The 22,770-nt window shown below is 40.1% G+C and overlaps 1 protein-coding gene across 1 annotated transcript in view; it reads left to right on the plus strand.

Moving 5' to 3' along the window:
- The window catches only part of LOC140228686 (WD repeat and FYVE domain-containing protein 3-like), a 94,411-nt gene that overhangs the window by 69,740 nt on the left and 1,901 nt on the right, over window positions 1-22,770 (plus strand). The window contains exons 50-69 of the mRNA XM_072308950.1: window positions 147-267; window positions 732-817; window positions 1,523-1,606; window positions 2,460-2,514; window positions 3,161-3,280; window positions 4,027-4,144; window positions 5,216-5,245; window positions 11,804-11,910; window positions 12,690-12,843; window positions 13,777-13,868; window positions 14,521-14,733; window positions 15,254-15,386; window positions 15,950-16,197; window positions 16,869-16,931; window positions 17,674-17,853; window positions 18,639-18,761; window positions 19,413-19,472; window positions 19,877-20,630; window positions 21,404-21,515; window positions 22,285-22,482. Of these exons, the coding sequence (XP_072165051.1) occupies window positions 147-267; window positions 732-817; window positions 1,523-1,606; window positions 2,460-2,514; window positions 3,161-3,280; window positions 4,027-4,144; window positions 5,216-5,245; window positions 11,804-11,910; window positions 12,690-12,843; window positions 13,777-13,868; window positions 14,521-14,733; window positions 15,254-15,386; window positions 15,950-16,197; window positions 16,869-16,931; window positions 17,674-17,853; window positions 18,639-18,761; window positions 19,413-19,472; window positions 19,877-20,630; window positions 21,404-21,515; window positions 22,285-22,482 (3,051 nt within the window). The remainder of the gene's footprint in view (window positions 1-146; window positions 268-731; window positions 818-1,522; window positions 1,607-2,459; window positions 2,515-3,160; window positions 3,281-4,026; window positions 4,145-5,215; window positions 5,246-11,803; window positions 11,911-12,689; window positions 12,844-13,776; window positions 13,869-14,520; window positions 14,734-15,253; window positions 15,387-15,949; window positions 16,198-16,868; window positions 16,932-17,673; window positions 17,854-18,638; window positions 18,762-19,412; window positions 19,473-19,876; window positions 20,631-21,403; window positions 21,516-22,284; window positions 22,483-22,770) is intronic.

Raw genomic sequence — 22,770 nt, forward strand, 5'->3', positions numbered from 1 at the left:
AAACAGATTGACAAATATATTGACAATACATACACTCCAGCTCAAAGAAGTGGTGCATTTTTTTGATTGTCAAGTAACAAATTCATATGTTGTATCATTCACTTCCAAATTATTGTTGAATCCCTCTCACTTTTTTGCCTCCCCAGACACCAAGATCCCATCATTCCGCGCGCCTCCAGAGGGCAGCGTTCCAGCGGGAAGAGGATGTGCAGCAAGTTTGCCTACGAGGAGATCCGAGAGGTTCTCAAGAGGAGATACCTCTTACAGGTCAGTGGGAAAAAAACAAACAAAAAGGAAATACACATCTGCCCCTGTGGTATAGCTTTAACTTTTCTAGATATCTCTTTTATTGCAGAAAACAAAGATACTCTAGATCACATTTGTAGTGTCATGAGAATTTGTTTTGTCAACAAATGTAGAGTTTAATCGCAAAATGGGTCAAGTGCTATTTTTAAACTTTATAAGTAGGTCCAATGTCAGATGGAGTGAAATTAAATCTTTCCAGTGATTCTTCCCATGTTACATAACAAGGCATACTCTTGAAAGTCATGACTAAAACATCCCATATTTTCCTGTCAATTTATTTGTTTTTTAGCAGCATGAATCATAAATATCTCAAATTATGAGGAATGGAGTTAACTTGTGTAGCAATCTACTCTTCAAGTATTATGATATAATCTCCTGTTTGTTCCTTTGTGTTAACACTCCACATCATTTCTTTTCCCACACAGCCCATTGCCATTGAAGTCTTCTCATCGGATGGCAGAAATCACCTGTTGGCATTCCCCAGGAAGGTTCGAAATAAGGTCTACCAGAGGTGAGAAATTCGATGCGCTCATAACAGTTCCATTTTATGTATATATTTCTCGCTATATTTACTCTTCTAGAGGACAACAAAACTTCAAGTGATATACTGTGAAATTTGCATGGGGATTGTCTACACTCAGTATCAATAGATTATCTGTAGGTAACTCTCATTGTTAAATTGCAGAATAGTTTGATATTATTTTTGTTTCTGAGGAAAGATGGATAAGCCTTTTACCTAGTATTTCCATATCAGAGCACACACATTCTATACCTGAATATTTTGTGGAAGTACAGTTTAGATGTCACTGTTTAGCTGAAGAGCCAAAGTGCAAAGTTGTGTGCATCATTGGACATCTGTTGGGTTGCGCAGCATGTCATTTACAAAATCCAACTGGGCATGGTCTGTTAAAGTGCAAATTTTCAAGGGACAGGAAAGTGGCGCAAAAATAAAACCATGCAAATATTTTTGCTCATAAAATGTAATAATATTTCATCTCCTCGTTTCCATGGAATTAAAAAACGAAAATGCATTTTGCCTGGCTGATTGCAAAGAAATTACTCAAATGAAAATGCCCACTTTTGCAGTGGATGATTTATATTACCTTTGAGACTTCTGGCCATTGAAAGTGTGCATGAACATGGTAGACCAAGGGTTCCCTTGAAGACAACGATTAGTCATGCGATCATTCTTTCATGTCGTGTCACTCTATATTAGATTCAACGCTGAAGCGACCAGGTTGACAGACGATGCAGTGCAGTCAGTCGCCGGACAGAGCAAGAGGGCTCAAGTCGAGGGAGGGTAGGTCTACTGTAGTTTTGACTTTAAAGTGCATTTTGGTAACATACTACTCCCGCAGAGAGGAATTGTTTAATTTGTGAGTTAAAGATCATGCTTTAGGATGGCTTATGTGTTGCAGCATGTGTAAAATTAGCCATTGAGTTGAACATTGTCCTTGCTGCTTTCCTTTCCTCTGTTTCTTATTATGTTTTGCTAGTGTTGTTATAATGAGTATAGAGTTCATCACGCAAAACCTTTTATGTTATGAAAAATCAAGGAACAGGGTTCAATATATCTTGTGTGCAATTGAAAAATATGCAGAAATAAGGATGTATTGAGCTGTTACAGCAGGAACAAGCATGAACAAATCAACAAACTTTGGTGAAAGAACCCATACGAAAATGTATAACCACATATATGTAAGCTTATCTCATGAAATTGTGTGTGTGACCATAACAAATTATAAACATTGGAATCCTGTTTTAGTATACTTCCCCTTTATGTGCCCGGGCATGTACAATGTACCTGTAACTTGCCACTTTTTTTCTTTTTTTTTTTTTTTTAGAACTCAATTAAATCATCCAAACTTGACCTGATTGTAAGTTGGCTAGCCCACTTTGATTAACAATGTGTCTGTTCTACAGGGACTCTATTGTGACAAAATAAGAGTTAGGGGGATTAAAGATAATCTCAGTTTATTAGCATTTGGTATGTAGACATTTTGTGCCAAGCAGTGAAGACGGCCCTCCAGCTGACATGCAAATCGGTGAACAAGTACATTAAGGGTTAAACCAACAGATTTACAACTCTAGCCTGCTTGAGCTATTGTGTTTCCATCCCACTTATGCAATGTGAAATCAATTTCGTTCCTCAGACCAAACATCCTCGGCAGCATCATTGGGGTGAAGTCTGTCACACAGAGATGGGAGGTGAGTCCATGCTGTCCTTCTCCCCTTTCTCCTTCCTTGCCTTTCCTTGTATCCCATCCCATTGGCTTTCAAGGATAACCTGTACTTTGAAGCTTCCTAGTCATTTCATTTCATTTATTTCCACATCCTGATAAAATGCATTTACAAAAAATACAGGAACGATACGTACAGAGTAGAACAGTGGAACAATACAGGAAAACAATGTTAAACTTACAACAATTTTACAACAGAGAAACATAACATAAAAGCAGTTATTTCAGTTTGTGGGGGGGGGGGGGGGAACCATAGACCGTTGGCAATAATTGGCAATGTTCAAACTAAAAATGATTTGTACATACATTAGAAGGTTTAATATTTTCAGGTGGTTCGTGAGTAATTAGAATATGAGAGCTGCATGTTTTGTTACTCGGAGTCCACCCAAGAACTGTGACATCACAGTGATACTCCTTGACTACAAAGTTATACCAGTAAATTTCTGTATATTGGTAGTTAGAGAATATATATATATATTTTTTTTTTTTTTTTTTTGATGCTACCTCCTTTTGACTCTTTTCGTTTTGTGTAGTTGTGTGTCAGTTGTTAAAATGGGGCTGTTCACACATGAAACTCACAATTTATATTTTTCTATTGTGTTCACTCCTGACAGCGTGGGGAGATCAGCAATTTCCAGTACTTGATGGCACTGAACACCTTGGCGGGGAGATCCTACAACGACCTGATGCAGTACCCCATCTTTCCCTGGATCTTGGCTGACTATGAGTCTGAGGTACGCTGTCAATCTCTCCCTTTTTTTGAAGGGATTCTTCTTCTTTTTAGTGTGTCTGTATGTCCCTTTTCAACTGTCTGTCTTTCAGCCTTTGGTCTTATTAGTCTTTATGATTTCAGTAGAGGTATATGTATGAGAATATACTTTGTGAGTGCAGCCTATGTGATCGTTCATGTCGGGCAAAGTACAGCGTAGATGCCATTTGTCGGTTTCTGTTTTGCAGCCACATTGAGTGAGCCAGAAGCAGTTGCCATTTCGCACTATTTTTCACCCAAAGTGTCTTGGATCAGAGACTAGCTCCCAATGCTGTATTATTCTTGTGTGATTTTTCTAGACCCTGCAAGTTAATTGCATCAAAATCTTTCCTTTTTTTAGGGGTTTACTTGTTTATTTTTTGGGCAAGTGAAGTGAAAGATAATGCAGGGCGGTTTGGCTTTTGATTGTAATAACATCTTGTAAATAGTGACAAATCCCGAGTCATCCCCATCTGCCGTAGGATTATTTCCATCGTCACCATTACAAAGAATGTAATGAGGAAAGGTTGAGAGGGATCTCAAAGAGACAGAAATAATGGGATTCTTTCCAAGAGGGGAAGATACAGAGTGCAACATTTGTCCCGTCTTAACGTAGATCCCACTCAAATATGAACTTTTGGGAAGGTATGTGTCTCCGAGTCATCTCTGTGCCATCCTCTGAGTTAACCTGCCTCCCACTGACCCCAATTCTGTCCTTATTTTCTGTCGTAGGAGCTGGACCTGACGGACCCGAGGACCTTCCGGGACCTCAGCAAGCCGATGGGGGCCCAGACGGTGGAGCGACTGGCCCAGTTCCGGAAGAGGTTTGACGACTGGGCTGACCTCCAAGGTAGGTCCATGATGATCTTGACGTTGCCAGAAAGTTGTGGCTGTTTGTTGCCAGCAGTGTTCGATAATCCATGCATGTTTGCACCGTGCAAGTCGTGCTTGTCCATTGCAAAGTTGCATTCACTTTCATGTCTGCGTGATATCTTACGTTTGCTATGTCATGTGAAACTTGCCATAACGTCATGCTTGTTATATTGTTCATGCGTGCTCTTGTTTACTTGATGAAACCCACTATCATCAAAAATAGGGTTGAAGAAAATGACACCAAACTGGCCTAGTTCTTGTGATGTAACGAATGTAGCTTACTTTTATCCCTTACTTTGCTTAACATGTGATGTTTCAATCATAGAATGTCTTTTGATAATGCCTGTACAGATCATTAAATGGATGTCAATCACATAATCATTTTAAGATACATGTATATATATATATATATATGACAGAAGTATGACTCTGCAAAAGCGTGTAACGTTTCCAAAACAGCAGTGATGTTTCAAATAGTGCAAACCATTCAAAAACAGGGGACATGGTCATGAAACTTCCTTTTAATGGTGCTAGATGTGTAAATGTTTTATTGTTCTGCATCATGTCGTGGTGAACCCATTGATTATGGGAAGCTGGTCAGTCATGTACAATGTGTTCATGGATATCAAACTCTGGGAAGGAATATACGTAATGGCTGAATTACTTTGAGACTCCATGCCATTTGCTGGGGATGCCAGTATTGTGCAGGGAAATCTAGAAGATGAACTGTGGTAGTTGTGCAAATCATGAGACGGTACGTTCACTACTGTTCCTCAGAATTTTTTGGAATCAAAACTTTTTATTGGTGTCAATGCCAATTTTAACTGTTGTGTGGGCAAGCTTTATTCCCAGTGAACATACATATGTATGAGTGAACTTGTGTAATGCTATTTATTGGTCATTTGTTCACTGTGCTTGTGATGTCCATTGATGAGCACCTTTTGTCTATGGTTCTCCTTCTATTTGACCTTTCACCCTGACAATGTCACTTGTGTACCTCTTCCGAAAGCAATTCATTTCGATGTTTGATGTTTTGTTGATGGTAAAGCGTGCTCCAGACCAAGTTGCTGGGTTCTTGGTAAGCAATTCTTGTTTTTGTTTGTTTGTTGTTGGTGGTTTTTATTTTCCCCCGCACACGTAGCAAAGCCCTTCATAGTGTGTGAGTGAAGCAATAGGTATAACTGTGACTCCTATAAAAGCCTTTAAAAAAGTTGTCTGAATGAGCCAATTGGATTTCTTTCTTATTCAAAGGGTGTTATGGGCTTTCCTGTTCTTTTTTTCCTTTTCTTTGTCCTTTCTCACTTCGATAAAGAGTGTTTGTAGTGCTGGGAGTGCTAAATGTCGAAGGTGCAACCTTAATGCAGAAATGATAGCCTGAAAATGGATTCTTCGTTAAATTCCACTTGTGCTTTAATACCATCAGGAGAGACTCAAATTCTTACATTTATCTGCTGCCGTAATGTATTTGCATGCATATCAAACACCAATACTTTACAGCTACGTACTGGAGCATTGGGCAGAGGCGGGGAAATGTATTGATATATGCATGTTTTCTCTCACATATGACAAAACTAAAAGAGTTCACGAACAAAATGGCTGTTATTCAATTTTATGAAATTCTTCCGTCGAGATGTTTTCATTTCAACTGATTGACAAATTGCCCTACATCGACGTAAATAAGCACTGAATTGATCAGTGTTTTAGTAGTAGCCATGATGAAAAAATCATGGGCGTACATACTCGAGCAGGATTCGAACCTACGACCTCCTGATCACCGGACAGGCGTCATATCCACTAGACCACCGAGCTTTCGCCCGACAGCAAGTGTTGGTTCTAATCCTTATAGCATGCAGCGGGTACTGCTTTGTTATTCAACGCCTGTCCGGTGATCAGGAGGTCGTAGGTTCGAATCCTGCTCGAGTATGTACGCCCATGATTTTTTCATCATGGCTACTACTAAAACACTGATCAATTCAGTGCTTATTTACGTCGATGTAGGGCAATTTGTCAATCAGTTGCAAAATGGCTGTTAGCTGTGACTTTGCGGGTGCTGCAAAGTTGACAACGTATTCAAATATTTGTTAATTATTTGTATACTGATTTTATGTTAGCGGGATAGTACAAATTTGCAAAGTCAAAGTCTAGCACAGCAAAATATTCTTTCTATGCAAATTTTTATTTGTCACATCATAGACACTAGATCCATTAAAAGGGTAAAGTGAATGTCATAACAGAAGTGCCTGATCCATGTTGAATAATTTGATTTTTCTGTGATTTCTTTTTTTTTAATTTTTATGTGGTCTTAAGCATTGAAAATGAATATACTTGTTATAGAGGCTGCTGCCTGCAATAAAATAGCAAGCCAAAAAAACAAGGTCCATATTGTTATAGTATGATATTCCTGCTTTGGAAAAATCAATATCTCAGGATGTTGGTTGACCATCATTTTTGCGTTCAGGAAAATACATGAAGTTTGTGATGGTACACTGTAAGAATGATAGGATGAAAGGAAAATTCTTTCCATACCTAGGTCTGCTTACTTATTTTTTTGTATGGTAATTGTGCTCGATTAAAGTACGGCAATTAATTTACAGTTTGAAATCTAGAACTCTGACATTTGGACAGACCTGTACAAAATCAGAAAATTTATGTTCAGCAATATTGTCGGGCTTGTATGATGATGTGTCTTATTATTAGAGATTATTTTTAATCTCTATATTTTGTTACAAGGTTTCTTCTTGTGATGGCATATAGTTGTGGAAATAATATGGCAACAATAATAAAAGAAGAGCTTGAAGAGTTTACACCAACAGCTCACTTTAAGAATAATTTTTGGAAATATGAAAGCAATGATAATCTGCTAATCTAAAAATCAAAATTAATTATCTATATAATCTGGATGAGAAGTTGATCAGGGTTTTGACTAGGCCTTCCCCATTCACCCTACACTTTTACCCTACACTAGTATGGCTCAAGACACTCTTTACCTGCAAACATGTTTGAAATTACCCGCAATTTCCTATGACGTTCTGCACTCTACAATCACTCTCCACTATTACTCTGTAACTAACCTGATACATTGTAGTGTGCTAATACATTGTACCTCTCTCTAATAACAGACAATCCAGAAGATGTACCACAATTCGTTGTTTCTGCCCTGTGTTTGCACAGCTACATTTCATATTTTTTGGAGTGTGACCACTGTAGATTAGAAAGCACAGGAATGTGCATGATTCTCATTTTCAGTTCCAACAAACCCACAGCAGCCGCAAAATTGGGTTGCCATTTCAGAGCCCACGCCATCAGGTTCTCAATTCTGTGTTGAATTTGGTTTTAATAGGGTGTCTTAATTGGACATTTCTCTTCAGAAGAGCAAAGCAACAACGTTTAACACACCCATAGCAATCTTCCATATCATGTCAATTAAAGAAACAGCAGATAATTCAATAGTGCGACATACAGTCAGTCTAGACAAAGGCGTAGTACTGGTCAATCTATTCATGTACAAATGTATACTGTCCGTTACACAATTGTGCATTTTGACCGACATGTCTGATCTTAGCATGCATCTGAAGCAGAGTATATACAGTGTACAAGCCATGATGATAATTATGTCACTCATGCAAACTTTTTCTTTTTTTTTTTTTTTGGGGGGGGGGGGGGAAGTTGTGACATGCATAGTATTTTATTCAAAGATCAGCAGTTACCTCATTTCATCTGTCTAATAATTGACAATTTTTTGAGTCTCTGCTTCATGGCTTTCCTGTAATCAAGATGTTTTCCTCACTATTCATTTGTCTTCTTTAGAGAGAAAGAGATTTTGCTACTCTCATACAATGCAAGAAATTTCAGGAGAAAAAATCATGGAAAAGGGAACAGTCATGCTGAGTCTTTTGTCGGCAATTCTGCAAGCATTTGGCTATGTGTATGTGGGAAAAACCTGTCAACGCAAGATGGCGCTCTTGTTCTTTTTGTGGGGAGGTTAAAGGTAGTGAAAATTATAGAAAAGTATAAGAATGGAGAGAAATCAGAGAGATAACGAGAAAGTTACGAGGATTCAACTGTTCATATATCAATCAAGATCATCTGACAGCTGTCTGGCAACCATCTTTGTCTGGGATCTGTGGGCATTGCTTGGGTTTAATCTGCCTTCAATGTGCGTGTGTGTGTATAGCAGTGTATACACAAAATCAAGTGAGTGGGACTGTTGCCGGCAAATCTAAGTTAATGAGCAGATTTTTGCTACCATATCTGGAGGAGGTTGCTTTCTCAGCTAATGCTCTCGTATTTCAGAAGTTGTACGCTTTGTTTTCTTTTGTTTTAAAGGGAAAGGAGACAACACACAGGTTTAAAGAAAATGTTCCTCAGTGTGCACATGCAAAATAAAAAATGTCGGCAGTTTAACAGTTAAGCTGTGGTTGCATTTTACTGTGTGATTCTGCAGTAAACTATCCTGGGTTGGAATTGCATAGTCACATTCAAATAGGCATGTAGTCCAAACAAGCAAGTTTCCAGTGGCAGATCCTGTCTCTCTTCACATGTAAAGTTGGTGTGAATGAAAATATCCAATCTTGGAATAAAACCCTTCTCTAAATATTTTCTTTTACTGGACCGATTTCCAAGCAATGTGTCTGAACACCAGTCCTGAATCTTACTTCGAGTAGACACTTTTAGTGATTTATGTTTCAGGAGATACATTGCTTGATTTTAAAGGGGATGGCTAGTAACTGATCAGTGGGAATGCTGGGGGGTGATTGTTCCAATTCTTGTGGGATTTATTTAAGAGTACATTATACAAGCATTGTTGTGTGAAAATTATTTGCTTCAGAATGGTCTCATAGTCAAGTAATGTGCAGTTCAATGTTTCCAGGTTAGCATGCCTGTACAGTGACGGGGCGATCGTTTACGGGCCCGTTAACGATCGCCCCGTCACTGTACAGGCATGCTAACCTGGAGACATTGAACTGCACATCAGATACCATTCTGAAGCAAATAATTTTCACACAACAATAGATATAATGTACTCTGAAATGAATCCCACAAGGATTGGAACAATCATCCCCCAGCATTCCCACTGATTCCCACTGATCAGTTACTAGCCATCCCCCTTTAAGCATCCATCTGTCATGAATGTATCAGTGAGTATTGATACTTGAAGAAAAGTGTGAATTATGCCCATTTATACAATGTACAATGTACCTCCCACACTGTTGTCTTAATCAATCATGCATCAATGCTGATTTACCATTTTTTTCCCCATATGAACTTCTATCTTTGGGTTTATTTGGGGTTTGTTTTTTTCAGTATTATTTCGATATTAGCTGTGAAAACGTATATTTTCCCCTTCCTTATTGCCAAATTGTACATGATTGGCATAGATTGTGTCATCAGAAGGTTCATTCATTTGCTGGTATATTCACAGTGCCAAGAGGGCTAACAATTGTATACAAGGTACAATGTATATGATGCCAACATCATTTATGGAACAAGATCATATCATTTCAGTTCATGTGTCCTCATAGATTTCATTGTTGATGTTGTCATGCTATACCTGTAATATAACTTACAATCTAAGACTTTTATACGTATTTTCATTTGTGTAATCACTGCTACATTGTGTATATATTGTACTTCTTGTGCTTTGGCACTCAAAACATGTCATTACATTAAAGTTTTATCAAATGACTGATATTCTACATCCAAATATCAACACAGCATAAGTGTTGTTAGCTTTAACTCATATGCATATAACATAGTTCTGCATAACCCACCAGTTTTGTTTCCGAACTAATTTCACATATGCACTGTATTATAGACTTGCAAGTTTTTCAAGAATTCATCATCAGTACACATACCGTACAGTACTTACTTGTGGTACTGAGGATGCTGTAGTTGAACAAAACTTTACATTTTGTATGGCTTCAGAGATGATATTACAAATCCCCCCCCCAAAAAAAAAAATGTATTCCAGAGCAAGCAGCATCTCAGTAGCTGTTCAATTTTTGTTTGTTGTTGTTGGGTTTTTTTTTAATAGAGTTCAAAGATACACTATGTTTTATTGATAGTAGCTGAGTACTGTAAAAGTGAATACTTTCACACAAGTAATTTTTTGCGCTCTGTAGAGCTGGAGTACGATGAATTTTGTGTGTTTTTAATTCTGCGGAATCAAGACATTACACAGTGATACACATTACAACCAAATATATTTGCATGCTTTTACTTTGGCGCTAGTTTCTGGGCACGCGAAATGTCCACTTTTACAGTATACTACGTTTGAATTACAAGGAAAGTATGATATGCAAATTTATTCATGAATCTGAAAATGGAATAGGAATGTTTATCCTTATGGTGGAGGAGGGAATGCTGGTAATTGATGAATTGTTCTCTGAAGTTTAGTTTGCATGAGGCAGGCTTTTGATCTGTTTCCATGTTTTCTCTTTTTGTTTTTTGTTTTTTTTTTGTTTCGAACTTCTGCTGTTACACACAGTTTTTTAAATGATTTTCTGTTTGATCCAAAGGACATACTAATTGCAATGTGATGCAGCATGTGTGGCTCTGTCAGAAAAGTAGGCTAAGTTTGATAGTGATATGTTTTAATTGGGTGATTCTGAAAAAAAAAATGCAAAAGAAAACTTACAGTCACAAATGAAGCATGAATCCTGAGTGAATTTTTTATGTTTAGTAAGAGAGATTTTTCCCCCTTAATTCAGTTTTACACAGAAGACTGGCACAGTTTCTCTTTTTAGATTAATCTTTATGGGCATTCATTTCATTGTAGAATATGTGTTTGAGCGCCATGTTTCCTGTTGTGAAAACACTTGCGTTTTGGGAAATCTTCCGGTACATTATGAAGGATATGAGATGAACTATGAGATGTCATCCACTGCTTTTTTTTTCTTTTTTTTTTTTGTATCCCTTGTCCGTTAAATCTGATTTCCTTTACATTGTATAACATTGTTTGTTTGTTTGTTTTTATGTGGACCCCTATGAAAATCACTCCTTTAGCTGAAAAGGCCATCAAACATAATGCAGAGAGACTTTGTATGTTTCTATAAAGATGAAAATGTGTCTGTTTTGGAGGAGGGGGGGGAGGTGCTCTGGAATGTCAAAACTTGACACTGTCAGTGATAATGTGGTATTGTCTGATTTTTTTTTTTATCCCTGGAATATTATGAAATTTTTAAGTTTGATACTTACTATTGAGTGGCACAGTTCTTGCTCCTCGTTATCTTTATAGTAAAGTCATGATCTCCTCCTCCCCCCCCCCCAGAAAAAAAAAAATCTATGAGGAAATGATCACGATTGGATCTTTGAAAAAAAGTGAAATGGTTTATCGTAAATAAAAAGTTTGTGAGTGGTACGTGGACATTTTGTGCCAATAGACTTCCCCTATTAAAATATTATAATCACTTTTTGGTACAAAACTTGTGTAAACAGCTTCCACATCTTGACCAAGTTTTGTCGGACCACAGTGGGCTATAATGCTGATACTGGACATTCGGGATGCAATTTACGAGGAAAGAAAAAGGAGAACAAAGAAAGTATCGTACATTGTACATCTTGGCACTAATCTCTTTAAAATGTTAACTCTAAAATTTGTGTGTGCACGCATTTCTCTGAATGTTTTATTTTACAGATGACACGCCCCCGTGTTACTACAGTACCCACTACTCCTCAGCTATGATCGTCGCCTCGTATCTCATCAGGATGGAACCCTTCACCCAGCATTTCCTCAGATTACAGGTAAGCCACATATACAGCACCAGCAGTTAATGATCATGTATGTGAAAAATAACATACAGCAGAATGCATGTCTTGAATTTACTTTTATCCCGTTGAGGACGAGTCCCGAGTATACTCAGGCAGGTGTCTATGGGAAATGCGTCTTGTAGCAAAATCAGTGCGTCCTCAGCGGGTTGAAATAGGCTTTTCCAATTATTCAGTGTTTTACCAGTATTAGATACACCAAATCATTGGTGCTCATTTACATAAGTGAAGGGCAACTTGTTGAATCAGTTTGCAATACAAAAGCAACTTAGAGTCAAGAATCCATTAATTTAAATACAGTATTGTAGACTTGTCAACTAGGAAAGGGCCTTCTATTGCATCAGAGAACGCTACTTATCAGAAATATGTCACAGCAATCAATTCACAGTTATAGTTCTATCCCCCCCCCCCCCATGATTAATTATATTCCAAGGAAATGAGACTCGTAATCCTGTAGCTGCTGGATGATGTAGTCAAAAAGAAAATCAGATGAACTTAGATGAAGAAAACAGCGTTGTATGTCCCACTGTTTGATTTGCTTTATAGTAATTCTTGGTTTTATTGTAACTGTCCTAGGTGGCTTTCCATAGTTCAACCCATTTGTCTTGGAACTAGGGGTGTCGTGCATTAACCCATGGGAAGTAACATTTCTTGGAATACTGGGTTTGATAGCTGGAGTGCACTGATTCAGGTGTCTGTTGAAAAGCCATTATTCATTTCTAACTGCATGTCATTATCCCTCTGCCACTTTATAGGGCGGCCATTTTGATCTGGCGGATCGCATGTTCCACAGCATCAAGGACAGCTGGTTGTCTGCCTCCAAACACAACACAGCAGACGTCAAGGAGCTGATCCCCGAGTTCTTCTACCTCCCCGAGTTTCTCACCAACCACAATCACTTTGATCTCGGTGAGTGAGAAACGTAGTTAGACTCTTATTTTTCAAATGATTCGCGAGGTAAGACGTAAATCCGGGTTACATGTAATTCATGCCGTCATTTATTGCATGCAAGCATATTTCTGATCCTACCCCACAAATGAGTAGAGAATGTTTGATTGTGGAGTCAAAAGGGACCTGAGATGAGCTTTCGATCTTAGCAGAATCTTCGTCAGAGGCAAAATGACAAACAGGCAGGGAAAGCAATCACATACATGTATAAGGACTACACACAATAAGACAGTCATGGGAGGGCTAGGGACACAGAACAAAGAAAAGAAAATGGAAGGATTGGAGGTCATGGGCAAGGAGCCAACAGGTATAGGGAGGGAGATTATTTAAAAGCAGGAGGGTGGACAGACAAAAGGCAGAGGAGGGTCAGTGATGATCCCGAGGACCATGGGGGTAACCTGTTAAGGATAAGAACGAATAGGGAGGCAACATCAAACAGGATAAGGAACAACAGAGGGATAAAGAAAGGAAAATAGTGAAATTTGAAATAGCAACAGCATGAATGGGGGTGGGGGAGGGGCGCAGCAAGCAGCGAGCCCTAACCTTATGTACCAAGTAGAGGCAAAAAAATGAAAGTGAGAGTCAACCAACAAATGCAAGTTACCGAACAGATCAAAGTATAAATGATTATAATGATAATAACAGTAATGATGATATTGATAATAATGATATTATCATCTTTTGTTATACTTATGTGACCACTAATCAAGAGGTTAACTTTGCAAATATAAAAAAGATATAAAAAAAAAAGCAGCATCAACAGACTGGGATTCTTCTCCTTTGTTGGATGAACTATCAAGTACTGTGCAATATATACCGAGTTATCAGATTCATTTATTTTAAGTTCTTAAGTATATTGTTTTTCACTTGTTTTTATACCTCGATCTATCACAGGTGTCAAGCAGAGTGGGATAGAGTTGTCCGACGTCATACTCCCTCCTTGGGCCAAGGGGGACCCCAAGGAGTTCATACGCATGCACAGAGAGGTCAGTCACCCCACACTCCCATCCGGGAAATGTGAAGTTTAGAGAGGATGCGTATGGTGGTGATATTAACCCGTTGAGGGCGAGTCCCGAGTATACTCGGGCAGGTGTCTGTAGGAAATGCATGTTGTAGCAAAATCAGTCCGTCCTCAACGGGTTAATGACGAGGCAGTATGTTGTGAAAACAGATGTGATGGGGAATGCAGGATAATGATGATAGTGATGATAATGATGGTGATTATACATCAGTGTATAAGGAGAATTCCACAAAATTTCATTTTTCATGAAAAGTACACATTCCATCGATTTGTTACTGATGAATGTTACGGGTACTAATATTCCTTGTGCTTTGTGAAAGAGGTGAGTTAAGCGCTCCGTCATAATGCTAGAAAAGTGAAAATACCAGTATGTTGAATTTTCTTTATACTTGTATTTTCATTCATATTGTTCATACATCATGACATGAACTGTAGTCGTCTCTTTATTCAGCAATGATGGCACCAAAACTTCAAGAATTTATAACTTTTTAAATCCATCGTCTAATTTTCCTCAAACTTCACTGAGTAGTTCTACTGATACTGCTGCTTTCATTCAGTCCACTGTTACATTTGGGTTGGTTTGCTCTAACCAATTTCTGTGCTATCTCTTCCTACAGGCGCTGGAGTGCGACTACGTGAGCGCCCACCTCCACGAGTGGATCGACCTCATCTTCGGCTACAAGCAGCAGGGCAAGGACGCCGAGGATGCGCACAACGTCTTCCACTACCTCTTCTACGAAGGCAACGTCGACATCTACAGCATCGACGACCCGCTGAAGAAGAACGCCTTCATCGGAGTCATCAATAACTTTGGGCAGGTCCCCAAGCAGGTAAATGAAACCGACAAGACGGTTGTGGGGGATGGGGGTACATGAACAAGCCGCATAATAAAACAGTTTAATACTAGTCGTAAGCCTATAAGTCTTGATCGCCACGATAGCGAATTTTTCCATTTGCATAATTGTCCGGAAGTCCTAATACACGAAAAATTTGGCTTTTTGAATATATGGCGTACACAGTATTCCTTTAACCTGTTCGTCTTTGTTTGAATTTCTCAGTAGTGTAAGTTTGTTTTTTGGGTTTTTTTGACAGTTGTAGCATTCAGTAAAATAAGATGTACATTTTGTGTGTGTGTGTCTGTCTGTTTCTTTCACTATTATCACTCTCACTTGTATATCTCTCCCTTCTACGTCTTGTCATTGTTCAGCTGCTGTACTATCTGTGTTGATTCTCCCTTTGCTGCCCTCTGTGTGTGTACTTTTTGCATTTTTGATGTGTGACACTCCCACTCACGCAAACAAACTCTTCTTTTATTGATTTCAAATTCTTCACTTCCCCTCACCCCTCCAGCTCTTCAAGAAGCCTCATCTCCAGAAGAGGGTCAGTAACAGGATAGGAGACAACTCGGGCAACTCCATCCCCATCTCAAGACTGTTCTTCCACAACCTCGACACACTCCGCCCCTCTCTGCAACCCCTCAAAGGTGAGTGGACTAGGTCACAGTCCCAGTGCAGACCTCCCAACCATTCTGAATTTTGATTGTTCCCAGCTCTTGTTTCAATCTGAGTTTCCTATTTTTCTTGATGATTTTGCAACACACTCCTGTGGGAACTGTTCTTTTATTCCTACTTTTGAGCCAAATCATCCCTGTTTTTCTGTCAGAAAGGTTGGGAGGTCTGCCAGTGGTGGTGTATAGCCAAGGGGGGGGGGGGGGGGGAATTTCCTCTCTTTTTTTTTTAATCCTGCTGCATGCTGAGAAGGAATTTGATGACACTCCTGAAATGAAAATGCCTGTGATTAAGCTCACTGGTTTTGATGCTTCACAAATGAAAATATCTGATCATAGAAACGTTCTTTAAGGAGTCTTTTCTCTGCATCTTTTATTTTGTAAAAGTGACACCACTGTAATACAAAGATCCACTCAAGTGAAAGATTTACCAATGTCAAAGATACTCGCAAAGTTCAAGAAACTTCACTAAAAGGGGATATTTGGGGGAATATGTGCACTTCAGTATTTTGCATTTGTTTCTGCTTTGACAACCTCAGAGCTGAAGGGGCCCGTCGGGCAGATCCGACAGCTTGACAAATCCATCCTTGCCGTGGAGCAGAATAAGACTCTGATCCCGCCGGCCAACAACCGTTACCTGGCCTTTGGCTACGCTGACTTCAGCCTGCGCATCGGCAGCTACGACTCTGACAAGGCAGTGACGGTCGCCGAGGGCAACGGTTGCGGCGAGGTTCTCTGCGCTGTCTGCCCGAACAGCAAAACCCTCATCACGGGAGGCACCAGCACGGTAAGTATGGAGAGCCACTCTGAGTTTCTGTCCAATAAGTTTAATACGTGGTCACGTTTTTGTAAGTTGTTTCGTCTAAATGTCCAGTCGTAAAAACTGCAGTAGTAGGAGGAATTACTATTGTAAGCTGAAAATGGGTTTGAATTTCTCTGCATTATGTATGTTCCAGAAGGTTTTTAACTCATTTCCTGTATGGGTAGACTCTTTGTTATATCCATTTTAGTTTGGGTGACTTTATGTACCACAAATGTCTTGTAATGAGTTAACTGTGTTTGTAAGAGGGAGGGTCAATTAGTGTTCTGCTATAGATAATGAATTTGAAGAGATGTTATGTCGTTGAATACCTTGTTGGCATGTTGAAGAAATAATGTGAAATAGTCCTTCTAAAGAAAGGAGGATTCATTGCACACGTGTTTGTCAAGTCTGCGATGGCAGGAATGACTACATTTCCCTGATCAGGTAGATTCTTAAATCCTGGGTGTGTGCCGTGCTTTCATTTGTGTCGAGACGACACTGAAAATTTTGGGGGAAAATAAACAGAGTCATTGCATGTAAAGAGCTTGTATTCAAAGATGATTTTGTGTGACTCAATGTGAAGACAGTCATAAAACCCTTTTGTGTCCCATGGGTAATCACTTAAAAGTTGTTTCACTGTTCATGTCACTTTCCAGGTGGTGAACGTCTGGCAGCTTGAGACGGGCAAAGAGAGGTCCAAGCAGCTGACCCTCAAGCAGGTGAGTTTTGGGGGTATAGACGGACAGACTGGACCACTGACTGTACTTGTGATTCTGGTCCTATTTCAAGCTCACTGCTGTCAAAGAACTTGATGTACAAATGTATTGTGTTCAGGAAACAACTTGTATTATGCGTGGATATTGTCAACATGGGTAATCCCTTTCTATGTTTTTCTTTGCTGATATATAGCGCAGGTGTCTAGAAACTAGCTACCAAAGAAGCTACCAAAGCTACCAAAGACTGTCACAGAAGAAAATTGTTAGGAATTCATTGATAGTCTGTGGAATGAGCTGTGAAAATAATGACTCAATGTTTGGGCTCATATAAAGGGTGATCTGTTTTCATCCTAAATGCAAGTCAGTTTTTGCTAGAATTTTTGGGCAAATAGTTTGAAGGAAATGTTTAGGAGGCATGCCTTTCTTTTAGATGTTGGAGAAGATATTGCTGAAGTGGTCAGGTCCGTAGTTTTCACCAGTCGACAAAAAAGAATGCTGACATGACATTCTGCAAGGGACAGTGCCTGCTGTGTGGTGTTTTGCTACAGTGAGCATTTTTCCTGTCAGTGAGCATTTTTCCTGTCAAGGATAATCAATGGGAGAGCAACTCTCTAGCTTCCTATGCGAAAAGCCATGTAGATACATACAAAGATAGATTCACATTTCTACTCTACGATTGGCTGTGGGTGGAAACAAAAACTAAGACCCAGGAAACTTATTATTATTCTTCACTTCTGTTGACTAGGCTTTGTACGGACACACCGATGCCGTGACGTGTCTGGCTGCCTCGACGTCGTACAACATCATCGTGAGCGGGTCGCGTGACCAGTCCTGCCTGATGTGGGATCTGATTCGTCTGACCTACGTGCGCCAGATGAGGGCGCTGGGGTCACCCGTCACGGCCGTCTGCATCAACGAACTGTCGGTAAGATGATGTGTGGATTATCGCTTATGTTTGATTCCAAAAGAATGCAGATCTGCTTCTTGTGCCAACTACTGTATATGTCATGTCGAGTCTAGTGTTGCAGCTGATGTTTTCCAGAAATAGGTACTTTCCAACAATTTTGCAAGTAGTTTAATTCACGATCATGGAATAGAGCATTATCTCGCTCCTCGCTCGTGGTCTGTGTTTTGCATACTCGTACATGTAAGTGTGTACAGGATAAATACATGTATAAGATAAATCCTGTAGTTATAAATGTGAAGATTAATCCTACATGTGTTGGATCAGAGTCGATACTTTTGATGTTCTTATATTCACTAAAAGCACCCGACTTGTGGAATTCGCAAAAATGAAAAACCCCAAGAAATATATGGCAAATACCGTAAATGTGCTGGAATCGTACAATTTAACAAGGACTCAGCTCATTCAACATTAGCTTATGTGTTCATCATAATGTGTGAGAGTGATATTGTAAAGAGGCCATAGGTTTACACTTCCCTACTATTTGTACACTTGTATTCTCTTGAAAGTTTGCTGGTGAAAAAGTTTATCAACTTTTGTTCTTTATCTTTATATTGTGGCAACTGATGAAATGTGATACTGAAAATCCAGGATGTTGTAAAGAATGCAAATATAGACTGCATAATTAGCACTTGCTTGTGTGAAATCATTTTGTATAGAGCCCCATGTTTCACAGTTTCGAAGTGACCACTCAAATTGTGAATGATCAAGTGGTGTGAACGCTTTGCTCCCATGCTTGTGTGTAGGGAGACATCGCCATCTGTGCTGGAGTGTACCTGTACGTGTGGAGCATCAACGGCGACATGATTGCCAGTGTGAACACATCCACGGGGAGGGAGCAGCAGATTCTGTGCTGCGCCATGTCAGAGGTGAACATTTGCTTTATGATTATTCATGAAGGGAGGCTAGTTGTCCATGTGAAAGGTCAGGTCTAGATTTTTAATCTGCACTAGGGAATGAAGTGTGTGCCTTTAAATGTCTGATAAATTGTTAATAGTGTGATTCCTAGGATTAACACATTTGGGTTTCAGTGTAAGGGATGCATGTTTCATCTGCACATAGTAGACAATTATGAGAGACATTTGGTAGGCTGTAGGATAGTCAAGTCCCTAGTCTCAGACTCGGCCTCTGGTGGGGCCATGTAAAGATGCACTCCATGCCCTGGTTAGTTGGATACCATACACAGCATTTCTTTTTATGTTTATATCAGAAAAAAAAAAAGATGTCTAATTAAAATATCTGGAAGCTTTTAAAATAGCTACCAAGTTTCCCAGATTTTATAAGAAGCTTCCTGAAAAAAACTTCCAATATCTCTTTAGTCCCAGCAAGAGAATATGAAGATGCCCTTTAATGATTTGGGAATTATTTGGCCTATTGAGATGCATGTAACATGCAAGGATCTCCCTGATTGCGACTGTACTTGGCATCTCCCTGATTTTGATGGGTGAATGTTGGCAGGATGGAGCAAGAAATAAGTTGCTTTGATGTCATCTCTCTGCACTTTTGTTTTCCCTTTTCAGCTGGTGGAGTGGGACACCCAAAACGTGGTCATAACAGGGTCCAGTGATGGTGTGGTTAGGGTGAGTATATGGCTAATATAATGTGTTTTTTTTTTTTTTATATGCTGTGGGTTGACCAGTCTTTACCTTCAAGGGGTCATCTCTTATCAGGCTACATTGATATTGTAGCTGAGCTTCATTGGATCATGGCCACTTATACTGGATAAGCTGGGGCTGCTCCTGATCTTTGTTGCAGTGTGATAGCAGGATATTATTGGTCGAGAAATGTAAATGGTTGAGGAGCACATTTACTTTTCATCTGTGCTGGAACACTTTACTTTGTATTGAGAGTGTTCATGTGCCTTCAGTCAGAGATGTGATACTTTTATAGTGCTTTAATGTATCATTCACTGCTGCCCTGTCATGTTCCTACTCAATTTTTGCACTTCGAATGAATTTTGCCTTTTCTGTTCTCTCACTGACAGATGTGGAGCGTCGAATACGTGCAAGTTCCGGATGTTTCCAACTTCAAGAGCGGCAACTGCGGCACGCTACAGGCGACCATGCTGGACTCCAAAGAGAAGACCATGGAGCAGGTCGACCAGTCGGAGGAGAGTCCCTCGGAGGAGGACAGTCAGAGCGTGGAGAGCATGGCGGGAAGCGGTATCTCCACCCCTCGCCGGGACAAGTCCATGGCGGACTCCCTGTCGGAGGACCTTAAGGACACGCTGTCGGTCAACAGCAACCTGTCCAGTGGCCGCAGCTCACCGGTCATCATCCGCGAGGACCGGGACGAGAAGGAGGGGGGCAGCCCGTCGCAGCGCCTCAAGCCACCCGCGTCGCTGCCCGTTGCCCCGCCCCGCAAGAAGAAGATGGAGAAGATGGGGTCGCTTGGCAACATTGTCGACAGCGTGAAGCAGGGGGCGGAGAGTCAGAGCAGGAACGGGCAGCACCACCAGGGGGAGAACAGGGAACGGGCGGAGAAGGGCGTGGATCCGACAATGGAGGATCCAACGTCCAAGCAAGGTAACGGGGACACCCTCAGCATCAGCAGCATCGGGAGCACGCCGACCGTCTCCAACGGGGGAGAGGACATGTTGGACAGCAGCGACAGCCACGCCGCCCGCAGCCCTTCCAAGGACTACATCCTGGTGACGGAGAATGACCTGAGGGACTTCCAGGAGGAGGAACAGGTGAAGGAGGAGCGGTCAGCAGCTCACAGAAACAAGCTCAAGCCAGGTGGGCAGCTCCCCTCTCCACTATTAACTGACCACTTCTCTCCGTCCATTCTATATATCTGTGTATTATTTGTCAAATTAAAAACAGTAATCCTCTTAGAGAAAGTCCTGCAAGTTGTTGGCAGATGCTGTCAGTGAAGTGTATCTCACATGGAAGAACCTCTCTCTGTTTGGGAATGAATGTAAGGATGTGTGTTTTGATGATCCTCTTGCCAGAACTTTGCAAGGGATGATATTGCTTAACCAGGTTAATCTCTATCTTGCTCTGTATGTTTTGACCGATATATACTTTATTGAATTTGCTTGTTGGGTTCAAGGATAAGCTCATTCAATATTATTCACATTTTGTGTTTTCCAAGTAAAGCCCATTCTTTAGCATAAGTGATAAATTCCTGTACAAAACTAGTCAATTGAATCTATCTTCATGTCTGACGGTGTGTTTTGTGTTTCATGTGTGTTTTCATGCTGAGGACAAACAGTGGACTCCTCCCTGTACAAGTAACAGTTCCTAATACTTTGAGACAAATGAATGACATTACTGATGTTTATCAATAATTTGCACATTTTCCTCATGTGTTACAGGATAAAGTTGATGGCAAAATACATGTACCTAGATTGAGAGGATGGATTTTGATTCCTTGAAATGAATGCCTATATTGAAATAGCCTAGTGCATGTTGCCATGAAAAAAAAAAATTGTAATGGTATTGAGTTTCTTTATGAATGACAAAAGAACTTGAAATTATGTCAAGTTTCTTCATGAATGTTTTTACAGGTTTTAAGTGGCAGCGCCAGCTAGTGTTCCGCAGCAAGCTAACGATGCACACCGCATTTGAACGGAAGGACAACTCACAGCCTGCCGCCGTGACTGCAGTGGCGATCTCAAGGTGAGAGCCCGAAGTCCTTCGACATTGTCTATCATATTCAACCCATTCAGGGTGGTTTGGGGCGGGACTTTGCTCAAAATCTAGGAAGGCACTGCATGGATAGCAAGTGGCGACAGAGGGTTAGTGAGGATTTTGGTGTAGGGACGACCGTTTCACTGCAGTTGGCATTCTGCAGATATCCATGTTTGCTTTATTTTAGGATGGAGTGTTACCATTCATCACAGCATAAGGTTGAATGGAGAGTATTTCATTCCTTATCTGTGGCGCAGTGATGGAATATGTTGTACAGCTGCTTCTGCAACTATGAGTAAGGTATTAATGCACATATCCAATTTTAGTCTACAGGATAACATCATTAATGCATTGTGGACATCTGGACAAGAGGCTAGCTTGAATAATTGTATAAAAATCACATCGTAAACTTGTGCACTATGAAGCATGCAAAATGTCATTTAAAGTTTTTTTTTTTAGTTTTCCTTCAATAGAATGCAATAACCTGCTTTTATGCTGCATTTTTGTTAGTCTCTCTTTGCCAATGTGCTCTCCAAGGAAATAAAAAAAAATTGCATTGATTGGCAGTCATGTCAGTGAGAGAGATTGAGGAAATACTAAGAAGTGATCATACTTTCCATTCTTCAAGTCAGAGCCTATGAGATGATCATTTGTATAACAGTGCACTTCAAATTTTAGGAGGTCTAAATTCAATGATTTGGGGATGCTCTATTAAACCTCTTGTTTCTTTTTATCAAAATTTTCCACCAATTTGCAGGGACCACATGAAAGTGTTTGTTGGCGACGACCGTGGACGCGTCTTCTCGTGGTCAGTGGTCGACCAGCCGGGTCGGGCCATCGCCGACCACTGGGTGAAGGATGAGAGCGGAGACAGCTGCGCATCATGCAACACCAAGTTCACATTCTCAGAGAGGCGCCACCATTGTCGAAACTGTGGGAAGCTCTTTTGCCAGAGGTGATCATTTCGTTTCATCTTCCATTAGTCGTTTTTTTTTTTTTTTTCCTCCAGAATTTAAAAGCTTGTCCAATTTGTATAATGTCGGGAGACTGCTCTTAACCATATAGTAAGCATAGGTTTGTGGAAATGTCAAGCTTTACTCACTTTAAAGTTTTTGTGTCCTTTTTGCAACCCTGAAAATAAGGTTCCTTTCATAAACTAGTATGTTGTATAGGTAGGTAATTCAGACCTTTCCTCAGAATAATAAAACTAGAGACTTCTTTATGCTGTTGGAGGGAAAATAAT

The sequence above is a fragment of the Diadema setosum genome, chromosome 5 (assembly GCF_964275005.1).
Source record: "Diadema setosum chromosome 5, eeDiaSeto1, whole genome shotgun sequence".
Classification (NCBI taxonomy): Eukaryota; Metazoa; Echinodermata; class Echinoidea; order Diadematoida; family Diadematidae; genus Diadema; species Diadema setosum.